The sequence below is a fragment of the Anabrus simplex genome, chromosome 3 (genome assembly GCF_040414725.1).
Source record: "Anabrus simplex isolate iqAnaSimp1 chromosome 3, ASM4041472v1, whole genome shotgun sequence".
Taxonomy (NCBI): Eukaryota; Metazoa; Arthropoda; class Insecta; order Orthoptera; family Tettigoniidae; genus Anabrus; species Anabrus simplex.
In genome coordinates, this window is record NC_090267.1 from 75,890,245 (window position 1) to 75,912,209 (window position 21,965).

General features: G+C 41.5%; 1 protein-coding gene across 1 annotated transcript in view; it reads left to right on the plus strand.

Moving 5' to 3' along the window:
- Positions 1-21,965, plus strand: part of LOC137498937 (carbohydrate sulfotransferase 5-like) — a 145,803-nt gene that overhangs the window by 56,917 nt on the left and 66,921 nt on the right. Inside the window, exon 3 of the mRNA XM_068226795.1 lies at positions 19,936-20,096. Within this exon, the coding sequence (XP_068082896.1) occupies positions 19,936-20,096 (161 nt within the window). The remainder of the gene's footprint in view (positions 1-19,935; positions 20,097-21,965) is intronic.

The following is a 21,965-nucleotide window of genomic DNA, read 5'->3' on the forward strand; positions in this document are numbered from 1 at the left end:
AATCCAATTAATGGCGGTTAAACAGGAGTGACAAATTGGGGTGAATTTTTTGAAAGACTATATCTACAGAATATCTTGGAAACGTAAAATGTTACAGACATAAAAAGTGGGTGTTTGGAATCTCCTGTAAATGTAAAGAAACATAGGTGATTTGTTTTTGGAAACTCCACTTAAGGGGAACTCAAAAGGGGTGAAATTTTAAAATGAGAATTTTTACAGTATATCTAAAAAACTTAACATGTTACAGAAGTGAAAAATGGTATCTTTATCTCTATTGAACATAAAGAAACGTGTATTTTTAGTTTTCGCAAATACCACTTTGGTGGTGGTGGTGGTGGTGGGGGAGGGGGGGGGGGCTAAAAGTGACTGACACAGGTGTTGAATTCTTTTAATTAGGCTACTGATATCTCAAAAATGAAGATGTTACAGACGTGAAATTTGATATTTGCAATCTGCTTTAAAAGTAAAGAAACACGTATTCTCGGAAAATCCAATGAAGGTGTGGGGGGGGGGGGGTGAAAGAATTGAAAAATTGACTTAATTGTATGAGAATACATACATCTAATAAAAACTAAAGTTGTTACAGACGTGAAAATTCGTATTTGGATCTCCTTTAAAAACAAAAAAACGCGTTTTGGGGGGAACACATCTTGAAGGGCGGGAGTGTAAAGGAGTTGAATTCCTTTCATGAGGACAAATAAATCATGGGGATACTTATATCTCAAAACTGAAGGTAATAGACGTGAACATTGGTGTTTGGAATCTCCCTTAAACATAAAGAAACAAGCCTCCTTTTAATATTTTTGGGGGGGGGAGGGTGGCGGTAAATAAACTTAACGGCGGTGGGGGGTAGAAGGAGGTGAGACCAACTGATTTTACTGTTCTTAATGGTTTTATAAGGATCCTCCGTTGCTCAGGCGGCAGCGCGCCGGCCTCTCACAAATGGATTCCGTGGTTCAAATCCCGGTCACTCCATGTGACATTCGTGCTGGACAAAACGGAGGCGGGACAGGTTTTTATCCGGATACTCCGGTTTTCCCTGTCATCAGCCATTCCAGCAACACATAATAATAATAATAATAATAATAATAATAATAATAATGTTCCGGACCGTCGTCAAATGTGCGGACCGCGCTGGAAACGGCTACTGGACGGGTAATGACTAAGAATGCAGTCCGGCCGCGGGTTCAGTGCCGCCAAGGCACCCAATATGACACCACGCCGGATCTCCTGAAGGATTTTATCCATATTTAAAAAGTTATAGGAAAAGATGGCAAAGATTTACGGACCCAACTGACCGGGAGGAATACCTGAGCCTAGCCCGGGAAGTACGAAATCGATTGCTGGAAAGGAAGATTGAAAAATGGGAGGAAACGTGCCCTAATCCAATAGAAAACGAGCCAGATCGGGAATTTTGGTGGATTCTCGCAGAAAACGAGTCAAATCGCGAATGTCGGCGGATTATATATCTAAGACAATAAGCATTCAATTATAAATTTCAGTATAATACCGTAGCGAAGCACGGGTATCTTGCTAGTAATGAATAAGTTAGAAGTAAAAGACATTAATGTAGCGAGAATGATCGTTGGTACACACAGGTGGAAATAAGGAAAGGATGGTACTCGGAACGAGGAGTTAAGTTCATCATCCCCACCTTGCTTAATATCAGTGATAGTTGGCTAATTTTTTTCTACTGTCTAAATTACTATTTGTTACTTAACATGTGTATTTTTATCTGTCTGTCTGCTTTCTTATATATATATAAATGATATGAGTAAAGAAGTAAAATCAGAGATAAGGCTTTCTGCAGATGATGTTATACTGTGTAGAGTAATAAATTACAAGATAGTGAGCAACTGCAAAATGACCTCGATAAAGTTGTGTGAGATGGACAGTAAGCAATGGTATGATGATAAACGGGGATAAAAGTCAGGTTGTGAGTCACACAAACAGGAAAAGTCCTCTCAGTTTTAATTGCTGCGTCGATGGGGTAAAAGTTCCCTTTGGGGATAAGTACCTAGGTATTATTAAAGGAACTCCAGAAAATTCTTCATGGTTACACATACATTCAGTATTCAATTGGTAATAATAATAATGCTATTTGCTTTATGTCCCACTAACTACTCTTTTACGGTTTTCGGAGACGCCGAGGTGCCGGAATTTAGTCCCGCAGGAGTTCTTTTACGTGTCAGTAAATCTACCGACACGAGGCTGGCGTATTTGAGCACCTTCAAATACCACCGGACTGAGCCAGGATCGAACCTGCCACGTTGGGGTCAGAAGGCCAGCGCCTCAACCGTCTGAGCCACTTAGCCCGGCTTTTTTTTTTTCAAATGGTATGGTATACTTTGTCAGATTTCGGCATCCTATCATTGTAGAAAGTACAAAAATATAAGGAAAGATCTTAATTGGGGTTATCACATAAAGGGGGTGGTAAATAAAGGATACAGATCTTTGCACATGGTTACAATGGTACTTAGGGGTTGTAGTAAGGATGTAAAAGAGAGGGCTTACAAATCTCTGATAAGACCCCAACTAGAGTATGGTTCCATTGTATGGGACCCTCACCAGGATTACTTGAATCAAGAACTGGAAAAAATCCAAAGAAAAGCAGCTCGATGTGTTCTGGGTGATTTCCGACAAAAGAGTAGCGTTACAAAAATGTTGCAAAGTTTGGGCTGGGAAGACTTGGAGAAAGGAGACGAGCTACTCGACTAAATGGTAGGCCCTATGTTCCGAGCTGTCAGTGGAGAGAGATCGCGTGGAATAATATCCGTAGATGAATAAGTTTGAGTGGTGTTTCTAAAAGTAGGAATAATCACAATATGAAGATAAAGTTGGAATTTAAGAAGATAAGTTGATGCAAATATTTGTTTATAGGAAGGGGAGTTAGTGGAATAACTTACCAAAGCAGAGCAATGAATTTCCAAATTCTTTGCAATCATTTAAGGAAAGTCAGGTAAACGACAGATAGGGAATCTGCCACCTGGACGACTGCCCTAAATACAGATCAGTAGTGATTGATTGATTGATTGATTGATTGATTGATTGATTGATTGATTGATTGATTGATTGATTGATTGATTGATATTTATTTATTTATTTATTTATTTATTTATTTATTTATTTATTTATTTATTTATTTATTTATTTATTTATTTATTTCACTTGTATGTTCTCCCCGTTAAGAATGACGCGCGAAAGTTATCGACAGGGTTCAAGGGAGCGATGCCAGCAGCCATTCATTGAACGATAACGAGACCACTTTTGTAGCGACAGTTGACCTTCATTTCCAAGCCTTGCAACGGTGGCAACACTATAAGAGGCCCAATAGCAACTGTCAAGGCCGTGTAGAGGATCGAAGCGAGACCATCGCATACTGCAAACTAAGCAGTCCGAACGATCCAACTAAAGCTTCCAACAGTAGAGAATACGTATCTACGTTAGGTTTGCATTTAATTGGTTTCCCGCTAAACTATCCTTTATTTAGGTAAATCAAACTACAGTATACTGTGCTTTAAGGGTAAGAAAATGTTTCATAAATTACAACAATAAAATCAGTTTGTAAATATAGTTGTTGAACCGCGGAAGTACGAAATCTTTCATGACTTTTCAGTCTGTCAATTATTATTATTATTATTATTATTATTATTATTATTATTATTATTATTATTATTATTATTATTATTATTATTATTATTATTATTATTATTATTATTATTATTATTACCGTGTTTTTGGTGGATCAGCAGAGGTGAAAGAAGGTGCGGGCTGGAATGGGTCTAACTACAAGTCCGAAAAATGAATTAAAATGTCAATAAAGGTTATATTTTCAATAGACAACAAGATTTAACAAATTTTCACTAGGTGAAATAACAATGAAAAATCAGGTACAAATATTCTTTACAAACGAAAGCACAAGTTAAGGGATCTTTACAAATTCTGGGCTACGAGCCCCAAGATCAACAATTCCGGAGCTCTCAGCTCACAACCACAATTTACCAAAGGGCAGAAAACCCCTCATTACATAGAGCACTTGCTCCCACCTAGTAATTGTCAAGCCTCCTAGAGGCACCTTTCAAAACACCATAAAGAGCTGACCTGCTCTCAATTTTTCAAGCCTATTAAAGGCAATACCAAACTATAACACAAATTGCCATCAAGGCACCACTTACATCAAATGAAACGGGGGTATCTCGTACCCAACCTACTGGGCCTTAGTGGAAAAGAACAGGTTAATTAAATGGCCCAAAATACAAGGATGAATGGAGGCGTTACTTACGTTTCTACATGAAACCTTATAAAACCTTAGGGGCAACAGGCCGATGACACAGGGGCTATTCCCAAACTAGGGAGGTGACTCATATAAGAAAATTTTAATATATTAAAAGTAGAAAATCTGTTATGAAAACGTAGTCACCTCAAATCAAAATGAAGGGGAGCTCGAGAGGGTAAGGCACTCTCTATCCCCGATTTAGAGTTAAAGTAATAAGAAATTATTACATGAGCCGGCACTAAGTTACATTTTTAGAGAGGTAGGTTACAATTAAAAAGGTTTCGCACCTTCCCCGAGGGATAAACTGCTGAGCTAGCAAGAAATAAGGATGTTAAAAGGCCATTACCTTGTAAAAGAGCCGCTGGCGGATGAAAGAGGCGCTTCCCGCCTCCTGCTATACTTCCATATACTAAGCTAGATGTTGTACGAGTGGCCGAGAGACAAGAAAATCAGCAGTTTTTATACTCTCGGGGAAGATTCGAGACCTTTCATGAATGATTAAGACACACCCACAGTCGTTTATTGGGTAGCTTACAGTTACACCTCAACATTGGGGAAGAAAGACGCCATTGGCTGAAAATTAATGACAGAAATTTACGATTGGCTAATTTCAAAACTGGCGGAAAGATAGATTAATATTGCCAACACACAAATGAAAGAACAACATTTAGTAAATAACAAACTTATGAATACAAAATATCTTCAAGAAAAGTTCCTTCACTTCGCACCAGGGTGCATGATCATAGTTTTTTTTTTTTGGTAGAGACATCTGTGAGAGAATGTCTACACTTCTTGATCATAGTAAACAAAAACAATTCGAAAATAACACAGTGACATCTTCTGATAAACGGTTGAATTAATTCAGTTTCAAAGTTCAGAGTTTCAGCTGTAGAGGAGTACTTTAAGGCGGAAAATTCAAATGTGCGGCGTAGAGATGTACCAACCGGTACAAACCTCCCCCCCCCAAAAAAAAATTCCTTCCCTGGGGTGACATAGAAGAAGTTTTTTAACAAAAGTCATTTTCCAAAAAAATCCATGTTTTGTGGTTGGTAATTTGAAATTAGTTGAATTCCAGCTTCCTTGCAAATAGATTGGTGGGAGAATGGATGAAACATTAAGAACTTCCAAAGTTTGTAGACGAATTTAGAAAAACATTAAAGCATCAAAAAATATATATTTTTTTAGTCTCCTTTGTTTTAAAGTTGATAGTTAAGAGTTAGTTGAACTCTGGATTGAGAATGTCTTTGTTGCCGTAGAAGGCCAACCACATGATAAAAATTTTGACGGCAAGACCAGCCGTCGCTGCTGATGTCCAGTCGAGGTCCTCCGCACCCCTCAAGTACCCTGAGATACCTCTCTCCCGCACTATGAGAGGGGTAGTTGTGGTGAAGGACGCCGCAGATGTGAAGTTTGTTTACAGTCCCCAGATAATCTTGCGGTTGGTGCGCCGCACTTCAGCCTGTTCCGGGAGATAGAGTCGGGCGCGCCGTACCCTGTAGGACATCACGGGAGTGGAGTGGGCCCTTACCCCACCACAGTGGCAGTACGGCGCCGAACGGCTGCGGGGCACTGAAACAGTAAGATCTCGGCGGCAGTATTGTTGTTGACATCTGATTTCTTATTTTAGGGTACGATCTAGTTGGTGAGGCAGAGGGGTCGGCGGCATGGATTTTTTTAAGCCACTAGTATGGTTCAGCAGGAGACGGGAGCTTGGTAATGGTTGTAAGGAAAATGACAGCAGAGTAACCATAGGAGAAGGTCGTACATATTTATACAGAGCAGATGAGAAAACAAAGGGCAGAAGGCCTAACATTAATAGAAAATATAACCTTTACACCGTTGCCAAACACAGATGGCCAGTTAACAATTACCTAACACAGGTTTCACCTGAGACAGGTGAACCCTAAAGATCCTCTCGGTGGCTAGGTTGCTCACTAATAAAGTTACCGGAGTTAGAAAGACTAAAATGATACACGGCCCATGAAATCTGGGGGCAAGCTTGCCCGCGGGAACAAAGTTCTTGACCATAATTGGGTCTCCTACCTTTAAATTGGTGGGCCTCCGTCCACGATCATATCTTTCCCTAACCTTTTCATGAGAAACTTTAAGATTGGCCTTAGCCTTCTTCCAAAGGTCTCTAATATTATCAGGATCTATTGTCTCAGGTAGAATATCACTAAGAGACCAAAGGTTAGAGAGCGGCGTGTTGGGAACAAACTTAAACATCAATGAAGCTGGAGTGAACTTATGAGATTCATGAACCGCCGAATTCAAAGCGAAGGCTAACCAATGCAGAGATCCGTCCCACCTAGAATGATAATCATGATGATAGGCAATTAGAGCCGACCTCAGATTACGATTGACCCGTTCAGCTAGAGATGGTTGCGGATAGTATGCAGACGTTGTTACATATGAGATGGCTAGATCAAAACAGAATTTACGGAAGAGATTGGAGGTAAAGGCTTTAGCATTATCAGACACTAAATATTGACATGGACCAAAAGAAGCAAAGATGGAATTTAAACACGAAATAGTAGACTGAGCGGTAGCCAGCTTAGTCGGAAATAACCAGGAAAATCTTGTGAAACCATCCACACGCACAAGAATGAATTTGTTGGCGTTCCCTTTTGATTGGGGGAAGGGCCCTACGTAGTCGAGATAGAGGCGTTCCATGGGGCGCGACTCTTGATGAGAAGACAATAGCCCTTGCTTAGTGGACATGGTAGGTTTACTAAGCCAACACGTTTTACAGGCTTTTACCAATTCACGAATTTCACCGTCCATACCTTTCCAAATGAACATTTCTCTGATCTTTTCTCGAGTTTTGAAGATGCCTAAATGCCCCCCTAATGGGGTTTCATGGTAATACTTGAAGATCATATTGTGATGTTTGGGACATCACTGTATATTTTTAATTATTGAACTATATATTTAATTGATAAGATGTATATATTTAATCACTGAGAGGTCATTTTAAAATTAATATGTATATATATATATATAGGGTTTTTATCATCCATTTCAATCATCATTTCATTTCTTTGTATCGCGGCTATAACGTATTCTGAACGAACAAATTATTGGGTAAAGTATAACTTGCAGTAAATTTTCCAATAGCCGTTGTGAGGTGACCAGAGTCAGCAGGCTAATTTCAGCCCAATTCCAGGAAAAGTACGTCATCTAGATTACGAGAGACCTTACCCTCTCCACCTCATGAAGAGACAGTTGATACATTATTAACACCCACTTTTCAAACTATGCTTGGGGACGCTTTATTTCAGCGGGAAAGTTCAGCCTATGTGAATGAACGTAATGAAGCAACGTGATGGATGCACAGCTATACATCGGAGAAGGGATGAGACCTCGAATCTTACTGGACCATGTGATATGGCTGATGGAAGGAGACTTTTGAACCAATATATACCACCGACAAGGGCTGGAGAAGGGATTCTCATTCAGACTCACATTCAGATTCGGAGATTCGGACATTCTGATTCTGATTCTCACGCTTGGAAGATACTCTTACTACGATTCTACGTCTACACATCGGAGAAGATTTTAACTTAGTTCACTTCGCATCTGAGTATATTCTACTCAAAAGTTACTCTCATTGGGACTTGTTATCTCAATGACGAGAGGTAGTCAACGGGAGACCGGTTCTGACTGGTATAGGGGAGGAGAGCTTTTATTATGAATTTAGCTACGCTACTGTTCCGTAATACGGAAGAATACGAAGGTATTCTCTCCATGAACATAACCCATGGGGGTTTTGCACTTAAAATTAGGACTCATTACGACTTTATGTAAGGAGTACAATAGGAAGTGTTAAAGACAGGAAATGTGGATGTAGGACTGGAATCCAACAACAGATGAGGTAGCCTGTACGAGAAATCCACCCATCTTCAGCTTCAAGACAACAGAGTCTACATTTGGTGAGCTTATGGCATAAGTTACTGCAAGTCTTCGCGCAACAGTTCATTTTCTTAAAGTTAATTTCATTCACTTTTTCTTTTGCTTCCGTAAGTTCAGATTTCGTTAATACGCCGTTACGTCACGTTTTTCATCTTAATAAATAGCTGTTTTAATTTGTATTTTATGAAATGATTATTAATGATCCTTAAATTCCAAATTAGTGTACTTAATGATTTGTGTTCCGTTCACCCCACCCCTGGGAGGTTTTTGAGTCTCATTACGTATTTTTATTTATTATTATTATTAATTATCTACTTTTGTTGTCAAGCCATAAGCTTGAAGACTGGCGCCCTTGGGATACTTTTTACGGAGAAACCATGACATATCATTTATTTATTTTAATATTAAAGTGACCCGCCACGTTATAAATTTGTCATACATCTGTAGGCCAAGTGGGTACGTCACAATATGTACAAGGACAGCTGGAACCACAACCTTCATATTCTTATCATGCCCCGACGGGCAACATAAAACACCATTCCTCAATACATAAGGGACGATATGTTCCCCAGAAGAAAGGGTTTCCATAATAGGAGCCAGCACTGGATCTTCACTTTGATATTTTTCAATATCCCTAAACAGCATGGGAGCATCAGTTAGAATGGCATTAACACCAGGAGGAATGGACTCGGGAAGTAAAGAACGGTCTTCCTGTTCAAGGGTCTCTACATCACTGGAAAACATACGGCTTAGTCCGTCAGCCACAACATTTTCAGTTCCTCTTATATACCTAACATCGAATTCGAAGGCAGAAATTCTGATGGCCCAGCGGGCTATACGACCAGTGCGACGCGGTCTAGCTAAGAACCAACTTAAGGCTTGGTTATCTGTCTCCAAGTCGAACTTGACGTGTTCCAGATAGAGGCGGAAATTTTCTAGTGCAAATAAGACTGCCAAACCTTCAAGTTCATAAATGGAATACTTGGCTTCTTGAGCCGATAACGTCCTAGAGGCATAGGCGATGGGTCGCCTCCCTAGTTCAGTCTCTTGAAGAAGGATTGCAGCCACCGCCGAAGACGACGCGTCGGTTTGGACGATGAATTTCTTCGAGAAATCAGGCATGGCAAGAACAGGGGCATTACACCGCTAATTTGAGATCTTCGAAAGCGGCTTGTTGAGAAGGTCCCCACTCAAATTTGACGCCTTTCCTACGGAGTAACTTCAAGGGCGCCGCTCTATTAGCGAAGTTAGGAATAAATTTCCTGAAGAAATTCACCATGCCAATGAATCTGGCAATTCATTTGATGTCCTTGGGAGGTTGGAAATCACGGATGGCCTGTGTTCTAAAATGATCTACAGCGACACCATCGGGCGACACAATATTCCCTAGAAATGACATGGAAGGCTTAGCGAAAGCAACCTTGGACAACTTCACCGTTAACCCTGCCTTACGAAGGCGACTCAGGACCTCTTTCAGATGATCTAGATGTTCTTCAAAGAAAATACGACGACATCGTCAAGATAATGGTATAGATACTCAAATTTGATGTCGGAGAAGACCCTTTCTATCAGTCTCGTAAGCACAGCTGCCCCCGTGGAGAGCCCGAAAGGCACGCCGTTGTACTCATACAAGTTCCAATCCGTGGCAAAAGCTGTCAGATGTTTAGATTCTTCAGCTAGAGGGATCTGATTATACGCCTGGTTGAGGTCTAAGATGGTGAAGAACTTAGCTTTCCGAAACCACGAGAAACAAGAGTGAAGGTCTGGAAGAGGCACAGATTGTAACACCACCTTCCGATTTAAAGCCCTATAGTCAATCACAGGCCTGAAGCCACCTTGGAGTTTCGGGACTAAGAAAATAGGCGATGAATATGCAGACTTAGAGGGCCGAATTATACCATCTTCTAACATCTGATCTATGATCTCCTTCAGAGCTTTCATTTTAGGTGGAGATAACCTATAAGGTGGAAATCGAACAGGAATCGAATCCGTAACTTCAATCTTGTATTCAATAAGGTCAGTAACACCAAGAGTATAGGAGAAAACCTCTGGAAACTACTGACACAACTTACGAATACTATCAGCCTGCTCCTCAGGTAGACGTCTAAGGTCTAACAACATCTCATCCTGGGTAGGCGAAACAGATGAACATGACACAGAACTACATTTAAGTAAGGGGATTTTGAAATTACTAACAAATCTGAAAGTGCACGACTTGCTCTGAATGTCGAGCACTAGACCGGAGTGAGACATGAAATCCGCTCCCAATATAACGGGACAAGACAAGTGCTTAGCCACAAACAGTTTAACTTTCCAAGTAAATTTTGCAATTCTAATTTTGGCATACAGAAAACCTAAAATTTCTAGCGGAGAAGTGTTAGCCGAAATGCATTGAACCGAAGACGAACAAAAATTGGAAAATTTACAAACAGATTTTAATTTGGAATACCATTCAGCCGAAATAATGGAACAAACACTGCCTGAGTCTAATAGAGCAGTTACAGGTTCATTATTCAATTCAATTTTGAGAAATGGTACCGGTGCGGGGGAATCCGCCGCAATCCTAAGACATTCTTTGGGGCCTTCAAATGATAAGTTAGAAGACTGACTTTTCCCTGAGATTTGGTCGGATTTAACAGGGGCTGAGCCTGAAGAAGGTGGACATGCCGACTCAGCCGATGCCACTAGTCACTTTTGATTATTGGTGGAAGTTGCACCTGAAGTTGAGCAGGAGGGAGTGCTATTAGAATTCGGGCAATTCTTGGCAATATGGGAAAAAGCGCCGCATTTAAAACAGCCTCGAGATGACCCTGCTCCATTCTTTGCCCCGTTGGATTTGATCAAAGGGCACTTGTTCCGGAGATGATCTGCGGACCCACAAGCATAACATTTGCGGGTTGGGAGGGTTCGGCGAGGAGGAGGCCGAAAATTACTTGAAGATGGAGGGGGTTCCTTTGCGACACGTAATGTGTCCGCATATCTTTTAATCCTTTTAATTCTACATACCGGTGCGCTTATACTGTACATGAACCATTAACATTTCAGACTAATACACATGAAAACATCAGAATTTGGTGAAATCTTCACGAGGTGCAGTGAGAGCTGCCGTTGTACTCAATCACCTTGAATGTCTTCCTCTGGAATTGACTGTCAGGCTACTTTAATGCGAGTCCACTGTTCATTGATGTTGGCTGCTGAAGATTTTGATGGTGTAATATCGACCGACCATATCCTATACATGTAATTAGGTGACATGTCTGTCGAACTGACACGCCGTGGGAGAAGTCGTATCTGCTGCGCTTCGAAGACAGCTTCAGCATTTCTCAGGCGCTGTCTTGCGTGCGCAGAAAGAAGAGTAGAGAATCCGGCGGAAAGGAATGTGTACAGCCAGTCCTCTCCGAAGCAAATGTCCAGTAGTGGAAGCAGGCATTGCCACACCATTTAGAGAGCTCCATCGTTTTGCTAACACTTCTTCTTCTTTTTCTTTTCCCAGTGTACCGGGATCTGCACTTGATGTGGATTTGGGTTGTCCCATTTTTTTTGCTAGTAGCTTTACGTCGCACCGACACAGATAGGTCTTATGGCGACGATGAGATAGGAAAGGCCTAGGAGTTGAAAGGAAGCGGCCGTGGCCTTAATTTAGGTACAGCCCCAGCATTTTCCTGGTATGAAAATGGGAAAGCACGGAAAACCATCTTCAGGGCTGCCGACAGTGGGATTCGAACCCACTATATCCCGGATGTAAGCTCACAGCCACGCGCCCCTAACCGCACGGCCAACTCGCCCGGCGTCCCAGTTTTACGTCCAGATGCCCTCCTGACGCCAACGTATGAGGAGGGATGTATTCACTATCCCGAATTTCTGTGGCGATTAGTAGTGTGGTGTGTTGTATATAAATTAGCCTCTAGGTTAAATTTAAGCTTATTTCTGTTGGCTATTTAGGTGAAATGTAAATAACTGCTTAATGATACGTAAGTATGTGGGCTATTTACATATATCAGATAGATGTGTGTGTGTGAGTGTACGTGTAAGTTAGGATCATAGCATTTTGTATAGCAATTAAACTGGGTTCAGCGTAAGAGAAGGTGATCAGACGTTGTGAAGGACGCGTGTTTGCGTGGCATAAAAGTTCAAGGAAGTACAAGAACGCGTGGAAAATCAGGAACACGATCGCCGTCCGCGGACCAGCATTATAGACGAAAACTTTCGTGCGGTTGAAGACATTATTGCTGATTGATTTTTTGCATGAGCGACGCACAATCATTCCTACTTAATACTTCGAACTGTTGAACAAGGCAAGGGTTGCATATCGCCGCAAAAGATGATAACAACCGATTCGACAGGTCATCCTCCTCCACGACAATGCGCGGCCCCCGTACTGCAGCCCTGTCTCCAAGCTACAGGAACTGCACTGAAGTACACTTGATCATCCTCCTTACAGCCCGGACGTATCGTCCTGCGATTTCCATTTGTTCAGACCGCTTAAAGAAGCTCTGGGATGGCAACGATTTGAAGATAGCGAGAGTGTGAAAGACTTCGTGCGCAAGTGGCTGGTGACACGACCCTGTTCTTTTTACGATGAAGGCACCAAAAAGCTGCCCATGTGCTGGGACAAATGAATTTCCAAAGCAGGAAACTATGTGGAAAAAGAAATTGTAATTGCCTTGTGTTTTTCAATAAATTAATTTAAATTAAAACAATAAAATCCCGTTTATATTTGATCCCCCCTCGTATAGAGAGGATGGTTATCTAGTTCTACTTCCTCTCAATACAGTAATCACCACCACCACCTCACAATACTCCAGGGTTACATCAGCGCACCTGGGATTCAGTACGACGGCGGGTTAGTGCGTTTTAAACGTTTCGTGTGAAAGAGTTGGAGGTGGTGTACAGTGTTGCGAACTTATATTTTCAAGATCCGCTAAATACTACTAACAATCCGCTAAAATTCCGCCAAGGAATCCGATCTCAAATAATGAGCAATACAATGAGCAATAATAATAATAATAATAATAATAATAATAATAATAATAATAATAATAATAATAATAATAATAATAATAATAATAATAATAATAATAAAATAAATGTCTGCACTCACCTGATCTGTGAGTTTCTCTGGGATTAACCCCCTGCCTGCGAGCCGGCGAGCTAAAACTTGCAGGCGTTTTACTGCCGAGTGCAAACTAGGTGAATCCCCTACCTCAAGGGCCACACACAGAACAGGTCAGTTCATTAAACGGTCTACCTTCATAGCATAAATATAAATGCTGTTCTCTCACAGTTTCATTATATGTCGTCATTCGTCAACTAAGAGATAAGCACCCTTTCCCCACTCATTACAAATTTATGATACCATGATCTCATAACATCAAATCCAAATAACATGTTTTCCTCATGTGATTACTACCTCCTCATAAGAAATACGGAATAGCTCGGCGACAGACTGGAGTACAAATTTTAAAAGAACGTAAAATTGATAAAACACTAAATTCCGCTAAAATAAATCTAGAATTCCGTAAAAAATCCGCTGTCCGCTAAATGATATTTTTCTCCGCCGACAGTCTTCTAATTCCGCCAAATTCTGTTCCTGTGTCTTCCCCATGGTTACTGTACTGTACCGGTAACGGCGGTACGAAACTAAGTCCCCGTAATGAAAATTTAAAACTTACGCGTTACGCTCCGGCCCAGCAGCGGAAGACTGACTGAACAGCAAGCAACAGCTGTGTGTGTGACGTCACAGCCTGCCTCACCGCAACACAGAGAGCCTAGACTAGTGTGGAATGTTCCTCGAGTTTCTTCGGGTAATAACATTCCCCACAATAATAATTAGACAAAATCAACCACATCACCGTGTAGCCCAATCCTTTATCTACGTTCCTGCAAGGTTTCATATAAATCCGACTTGAGACGACGAAGTTATGGAATAAGATGTGAAGGCATGGATCGGATATAAATGTAGTACTGCTTCGCTTAGCAGACCAGTGTGTATGAGCATGCATTGCAGTAGAGTTCGTGCCGTCAGCTCGCGAGGACCGCGATACAACGTGAAGCGACTGTCATACTTCGTCGAGTCCGTGGACTTTAACTCAATAGCGTAGAGTGTGAACTTATACTAGTTTCTTTAAATCGTGAGTGATAAACTTCTGCTCCAACGGGGAGTGATATAAATTGTGCTCCATCAAACTCTGAACATTATCAGGTGACTGTTTATTCTGCACGAGTATCTAAGACTTGCGATTATTTTTTCAAGTGCTCGTAATTTAAAGTTTAATGTTGTGGACAGGATTTGGAACAGTTTGCTCCTTACAATGTGATTGAATATTTCGAGTTAACGAGACTGTGCTTTAACTTAGAATTACTCAAATTACAAGCATTAACAAGTGATTGAGTACAGAGTGACTACGTCACTAATTTACAATTTCGTGTGGAGATAATTCTCTAAATTGTGTGAATATTTGTAGGTGATGAACTGTAGACTTTGTATTAAAACTGCGTATTTCAATTCGACGAACATTCGAACTAAGAGCTGTGCATTTTCAATTCTACGAACAGTCGAACTAAGGACTGTTGATAAATGATTAATTTCTCTTTATTTTCATTTTATTTCATTAACATGCGTGAACAAGATTGACTTCACGAGTGAAACATTCTTACTTCATTTCAATCCAATTGATTACATTGAACGGTGTTCAAACTAAGAAATGTGTCGTGTAGCATAACTTCACATTATGCCAAGTGTCACAAACTTTAGGTGACTATTTATTAGTTAACTTTAATGAAATTCGACGACAAGTTTCGAGTGGATTTTCATTTTATGAGTGTTAAACTTATATACTTATTCGAGTTTAGTGACATTCCTTTTCATTTCAAAGATTAATGACTTAACACGGGATAGATTTCAGTGACATTCTACCGTGTGATAAACCTTCAATCATACAATTCTTACGTGTTATGAACCTTGTTAAAACCATTGCTCTACCTTTTTCTCATCTGTCTAGAAGCAGTTTTCGCATTAACACGCCCCAAGGCTTAACGGTGTTCGTTCACGTACATCATTTACGTGGTCTGTCCCAACGCCCTCTACTTCAACACCGTATGGATCTTCTAGACATCGCATGGATCTTCTAGAACTTCCATCGAGGGAGGAATGGTGGTCCAATGGTGCGGAAAGGAGAGGAGCAGCCGGAATTCTAGGACTTTGCCAACCCTAGGACGAGGAAAGAACACTTCACACTGTTTCTTCTGTACAGAGGGGATATGATTTTGAACTTATTAATAAACTCAGAGAAAAACTTCAGATATTTTTAAAGAAAACCCTCTCCCTCTGTATGCACTTCAACAGATTGGTACACGCCCTGCGTTTCTCGTGCTCACCAAAGTACCACATTTACAGTTACAGTACTATGTAGTAGGAGGCGCCGGGTTTTTATATTTAGTGAGGGTGTTCTAACTCACAGCCCAAACGAGCAAGAGGCTGCGTGGTTTGGGTCACGTAACTATCAGCTTGTATCCGGGACATAGTGGGTTCGAACCCTACTGTCGGCAGCCCTGAAGATGGTTTTCCGTTGTTACCCATTTTCACACCAGGAAGATGCTAGGGCTGTACCTCAAGTAAAGCCACGGTCGCTTCGTTCCTACTCCTAACCCTTTCCTATCGTCGCCATAAGACATATCTGCGTCGGTGAGACGTAAATCAAATTGTAAAAACTCACAGTCAGAAAAGCGGAAGGCCCGGAAAATGTCGAAATTTAACCCTCATGAAAATTCACTTTTGCTATTGTTTTATTAGGCGCTTTTTCAATAGTAATGAATGAGTACAAACAAAAGCCATATAAATACACATACAATCGACATAAAATTCACATACAAGGTGAAGGCGTGTTTTAATAATGAAACAGTAAGATATTTTACAATTTATGTATGTGTGAATTAAAAGGATGAAAGCTAAAGAAATACAAATTATGCCTCTAAAATGTTAAGACAAAAATATAATAGATTAGTTTTCTCGGAGAATGATTTCAAACTGAGTTTTTTAAAGCCAAATGTCTCGAATAATTGGCGTTTTTTATTAAAATAATTATCAAAGAGAAACTAAAAGTCTTAAGTACAAAATTTAAAATATTTGTGGAATTTCGCAGATACGTCCATCTCTGGGTGATACGACTCTGCATTTCTACCAATTAAGCGCGAAGCAGAGGCACAGCATCTCCCTTTCGCCTCTAGTGCTTCGCATCCCTACAACGTGCCTTTCACGGATGGGAAGTTGCGGAGTGCAGTTGCGCTATGCAGAGACACGACTTTTGGAGCGGACAAAATCCACAATCAAATGCTTGAGCATTTGAGTGACAGATGTCTCAAAGATATCCTCACCCTATTCAACAGAACAAAGAGTGAGGGAGGGCCATCTCAGTGGCGTGAGGAAATAGTGATACCAATTCCTAAGCCAGGTAAAGATCCAAAACTTTTGGATAGTTATAGACTAATATGCCTTACAAATGGCCTTTGTAAGCTATTTGAAAGGATGGCTAACCGGCGTCTTTTGTGGGCCATGGAAAAGGAAGGTATCTTGTCTAACAACCAATCGGTCTGCCACTGATCATCTGGTCAGACTTAAGAGCGCCATTCAGAAGGCCTTTCTCCGGAAGGAACACCTAGTCGCCGTGTTTTTCACCTGGTGAAAGATTACGATACTACCTGTCGATATGGGATTCCCTCCACACTACACCAGTGGGAATTTCGGGGAAACTTGCCAACGTTTATTGAGAACTTCATGTCCCTCCGACTCTTTCGAGTCCAAGTAGGGAATTCATTTTCTCAATATTACGTTCAGGAAAATGGAGTACCACAGGGATCTGTACTGAGCATCACGCTGGTCGCAATCGGTATCAACGGCACAGTTGCCGCTGCTGGGCCCGCAGTCGTTCCATCGCTGTATGTAGACGTTTTAGCTCTACATTACAGATCCGGAAGGGTGGCGTTTGCTGAGAGACAGCTACAGCAAGCTATTAACCGAGTCGACAGATGGGCCCTGCAACATGGTTTTCGATTTTCAGCGGCGAAAACCTCAGTTGTACATTTCTGTCGACGTCGGCTTGTGCATAATGAACCAGTGTTCCGCTTGCCATCTTACAAATGGTAGACACCTGCAGATTCCTGGGTCTCCATTTTGATAAGAGACTAACGTGGCAGCCCCACATCCGTTAGTTGATGGTTGCCTGCATGAACAGACTTAACGTGCATAAGTTTCTCAGCGGCACTTCGTGGGGGCTGACCATGCGGTGCTGTCACGTTTCTACACGGCAACGATCCTCTCCCGAATGGACCACGGTAGTGCGATTTATGATTTAGCATCAAAATCTACACTGAGCCTTTTAGACAGTATTCAGCATAGTGGAGTTAGGCTGGCAACGGGAGCTTTCCGTACTAGCTCCATTCCCGGTCTACTCGCTGAAGCGGGAGTTCCATCTTTCCGGATAAGGAGGCAGCAGTTACTTCACACGTACGCTGCCAAAATTCGTAAAATGCCGCTATATCCAAGCTATCAGCGCATTTTTGGTACCCAATACCACCAGAGGTACCAAGACCGGCCGAATGCCAGTCGGGATTCAAATTGATAGCTTGTGTCGTGATTTAAATATAGATATCGGTGGTTGTCTTGAACAGACTTTTAGCGAGGTACCTCCGTACTTAGTTCCGCAACCGGATGTACGTCTAGATCTACTCCGTGGACCCAAGGCGAACACGGATTCCGTCGTTCATCAGATGTATTTCCAGGACTTCGTTCACCAGTATCCGACCACGAGACATATCTTCACGGATGGTTCTAAAATCGGAGAAAATGTTTGTTGCTCTTTCGTCACTGACGATATGAGCATGAAGATCTCGCTTCCTGGTGTATGTAGCGTGTATACTGCGGAGCTTTACGCCATCTTAGAAGCTCTACAGTTTGCACTGGGCGACGAAAGGAACCATTTTCTTATGTGTACTGACTCGTAAGTTATCTGCAGTCTATTGAAACCTGTTTCTCGCAACACCCACTGGTACAGCAGATTCATGACCTTCTAGCTAGGTTAAGTGATGCTAGCACCAGAATCACTTTCACGTTGGGATTGCGGGAAATGAACTTGAGGATAAAGCTGCAAAAGAAGCGGTACTTTTACCTCCCAGACCTATCAATGTTCCTGCTAAAGATATTTGTTCTCAGCTACGTCGAACCATCTTTGCGTCCTGGGAATCGGAGTGACTAGCTATCCGAACTCCCAACAAGCTGAGAGCAATTAAGAAGACAACCACCGTGTGGCGGTCCCCATTCCGGCCCTCACGGATAGAGGTCATAATGTTGTGTAGTCTGGGGATAGGTCATGGACGATCGCCTAAGGGGGGAAGACCCCCCCAGTATGTTCTTGTGGTGCCGACTTTACCGTGGCCCACATCCTCACAGCGCGCGCCGATCTCTCTGGCCTAAGACGGAGCCTCGGCCTGCATTAAACACTCGAACGCATACTAGCCGATGACGCGACTACTGCTCATCTCGTTATCCGCTTTATGTGCTGCAGTGGATTAATCAAGGGTATTTAAATTACAAGTACAGTATACTGTTACTCAGGAAACGTACGTTCCCTTTTGATTCGTTAGTAATTTTTTCGGCCTAATTCAATAATATTTTATTTTATTTTGTACTGCGTTTCCAAATTCCTTCGTTGAATATGTTGTATTTTAAATTTCTTTTCCACTAATTTGTTCAGATAGGATGATTACCTAGTTGTGCTTCCTCTTAAAACACAAACTACCACCAGTACCTTTCTAATTCTCATTCATGAAGAGAGTGTTCGAAAAAACAGTCGATCGTTTGATGAAAATGTTCGCCACAGTTGCCACGTTCAATTTTTTTTATTTTTTTTTTCTTGATTATGGGCATGCATGATTGCATTGTCGTTCAATTTTCCTTACGTCAGGATGCTGCTCGGGTAAGTTTTAAATCTTCTGAAGGCGGAAAAAGAACGTTCTGATGTACATGTGAAAACGGGTGACTTCTATTTAAAGCGATCTTTAGTAAACTAACTACCTCTGGAATCAATTACCCTTTATGAATTTTTGGATGAATCAGATCTGATTTAAAATATATCCATATAACTCACTTGTGATTGAGAATAAAGTAAACAAAAGTTGTTTTATGGGCTCCTCAGCCCCCTCCCCCTGTTGGTAATGTAGGGACAAAAATACCTTTCTATTGCTAGGGTTTAGAACTATAATGAAAAATTGCCCTTCTTTCGTTTCTTCTGTTATTATGTTTTGATGTTTCTTCTCCCTTGTTTGTGGGAGTTGTTGGGCACCCCCATCAAACTTTGGGCGGGTAGGGGGGGTGCGCGGTGCTCAAGCATCGTAGCACCCCTAGAGTCGGCGCCCCTACTGTGTAGAGTTGTAGAAAATGAGTTCTCGCATCTAAATAAAGTATTTTTAATGTTTTCATTCCCCGCCCTGAATGGATGGGGCGGGCCACCTATAGGGTTAAGCCCTCTCTCTGGCCAAGAGATGAAATAAATAAATAAATAAATAAATAAATAAATAAATAAATAAATAAAGTTTTTGCGGACCCATATCCATATAATAAATCTTCTTCTACATGTCAGGTTGTTCTGAAAGTTTGACCTACCTTATTGTTGCACCCTGTAGATTATCTATTGTTAGCCATCTTGTCTTCTAATATAGAGCCTACAAATAGCCTGTCTCTCTTGTGTTTTCAGAGTTGGTTGAACAATGAAGTGGATTCAGAAGAGGTAGCAGTGACTGCAGCAGCGAACTACACAAGGGACATCATCGATGTGGTCGACGAACAACGCCACTTTGTTGCTGAGGAGATGGAGGGCTACCAGTTTCCCAATGGGATGTACAACATCAGTGCTAAGTAAGTGCTTTCTTGCGAAATTCTTTTTGAGTTATTTTCGTATTTTTTGTACCAGCGCCATTATTTTATAACGTTATTATACCCTACAGGGCACATCAATACTGCAGGATCATACCTACCTGCTCATCTTCTCTTGCATACGGGCACCAGCTCAGCTGCAGTCGGCAGAAATGGTCGCTAGTTGGGTTCTTATGACGAGAGGATCATGGGGAACTCATACAATTACATTAAACTACGAAATGAGGAACACTTTCGCTGTGATCAGAATTTTGAGCATAAGTTTGTATTCATAACTCAAATTATTTACAATGATTGCACCTGGAGTGCCCAAATAAGCGCCCTAAAGGCTCACATCTACAATTTAAAAGGAAAACAAAGAAAATACCACCTGGATGATGACGTTATGCTGAAGTTTGTCGATCTGTGAAACAAGAAAAACCGAATGTGTTCCCCACGTGGAAACTGCATCCCTATGCCTGCGACATAAAATGATATAATGGTAGAATTAAGGATACCCGCAGAGATTACCGCTATTATGAAAGTTTGCTCCCACACCGGGATATTTATATACACAAAAATTAGCAGCACAATAAGTAATAAAAAATAATCTCAGATAACCTACTCTAGCGCCCTCAATTTCCTATTTACACGGACGTGAACCCACGTCCACCAGGCAAAACTTTGTGTCAACAGGGCAATCATAACAGTAGCATAGTGCCAAGATCACATTAGTAAAATACGCAACCCTAAGAATGCGAATCAAACAAGAAAAGAACAGGAGGTAAAAAGGTTAAAATAAATGACGCCCTGTGTTTGCAAAAGGCTTCTCTGCCAAAGGAGAATGACCTACCTCCAGAGCGATTTAAAAATGGCCGGGCGAGTTGGCCGTGCGCGTAGAGGCGCGCGGCTGTGAGCTTGCATCCGGGAGATAGTAGGTTCGAATCCCACTATCGGCAGCCCTGAAGATGGTTTTCCGTGGTTTCCCATTTTCACATCAGGCAAATGCTGGGGCTGTACCTTAATTAAGGCCACGGCCGCTTCCTTCCAACTCCTAGGCCTTTCCCATTCCATCGTCGCCATAAGACCTATCTGTGTCGGTGCGACGTAAAGCCCCTAGCAAAAAAAAGATTTAAAATGGCCGAGCTCACCCCAATACAGAGCAGGCGAACATTGACCTGCAGTCAAGTCTGGAGCCTCCCCCTACATCAAAAAAACTTGTAAACAAACTACCGCTAGACGCCTTACCCTACATTCTTTCACAAAGGGACTTTCAAGCTTCTACATATAGCAGCAAATGGCCACAAAATAAGTGAGGAAAGACACATCTCACATACGTACCTGACTTCATTTAACCACCCACACGGGTCGCAGTTAAGTCACATAAAGTGTTCTACCATACTATCACATCAAACCATCACCGTCAATATGCGGCGTGTCAACAGTAACCTTGGGGGTCAGAGGTTCAAACCCAGCGTTTGGCAGAGTAGCACAGAGTCGAATAGCGTTAAAACCTGCGCCTCCGCTATAGTTTACGCCCGTCTAAGGCACGTAAATAGAGCTTCTTAACTAAATAAATACCATCGGCATGCATACCTTACATTACGCAGATATGTCTGCCCTTCGCCTGGAATATAATGGGAATTACACATAGTGATCCTAGTCCTACAAGGAAAATGTATTTAACGACCGACCCAAAGGAAAATATCCGGTCTATCATACTCAAATCAATACGTATCACTAGGCACACTACCTCTTGCCGCGATAACAAAAATTACCTCATTGTCTGCTTTACATAAAGATGAAAAGAAACAAATCTAACTACTCTTACCCTTAGATATATCAAAACAATCTTTATACGCAACCTGATGG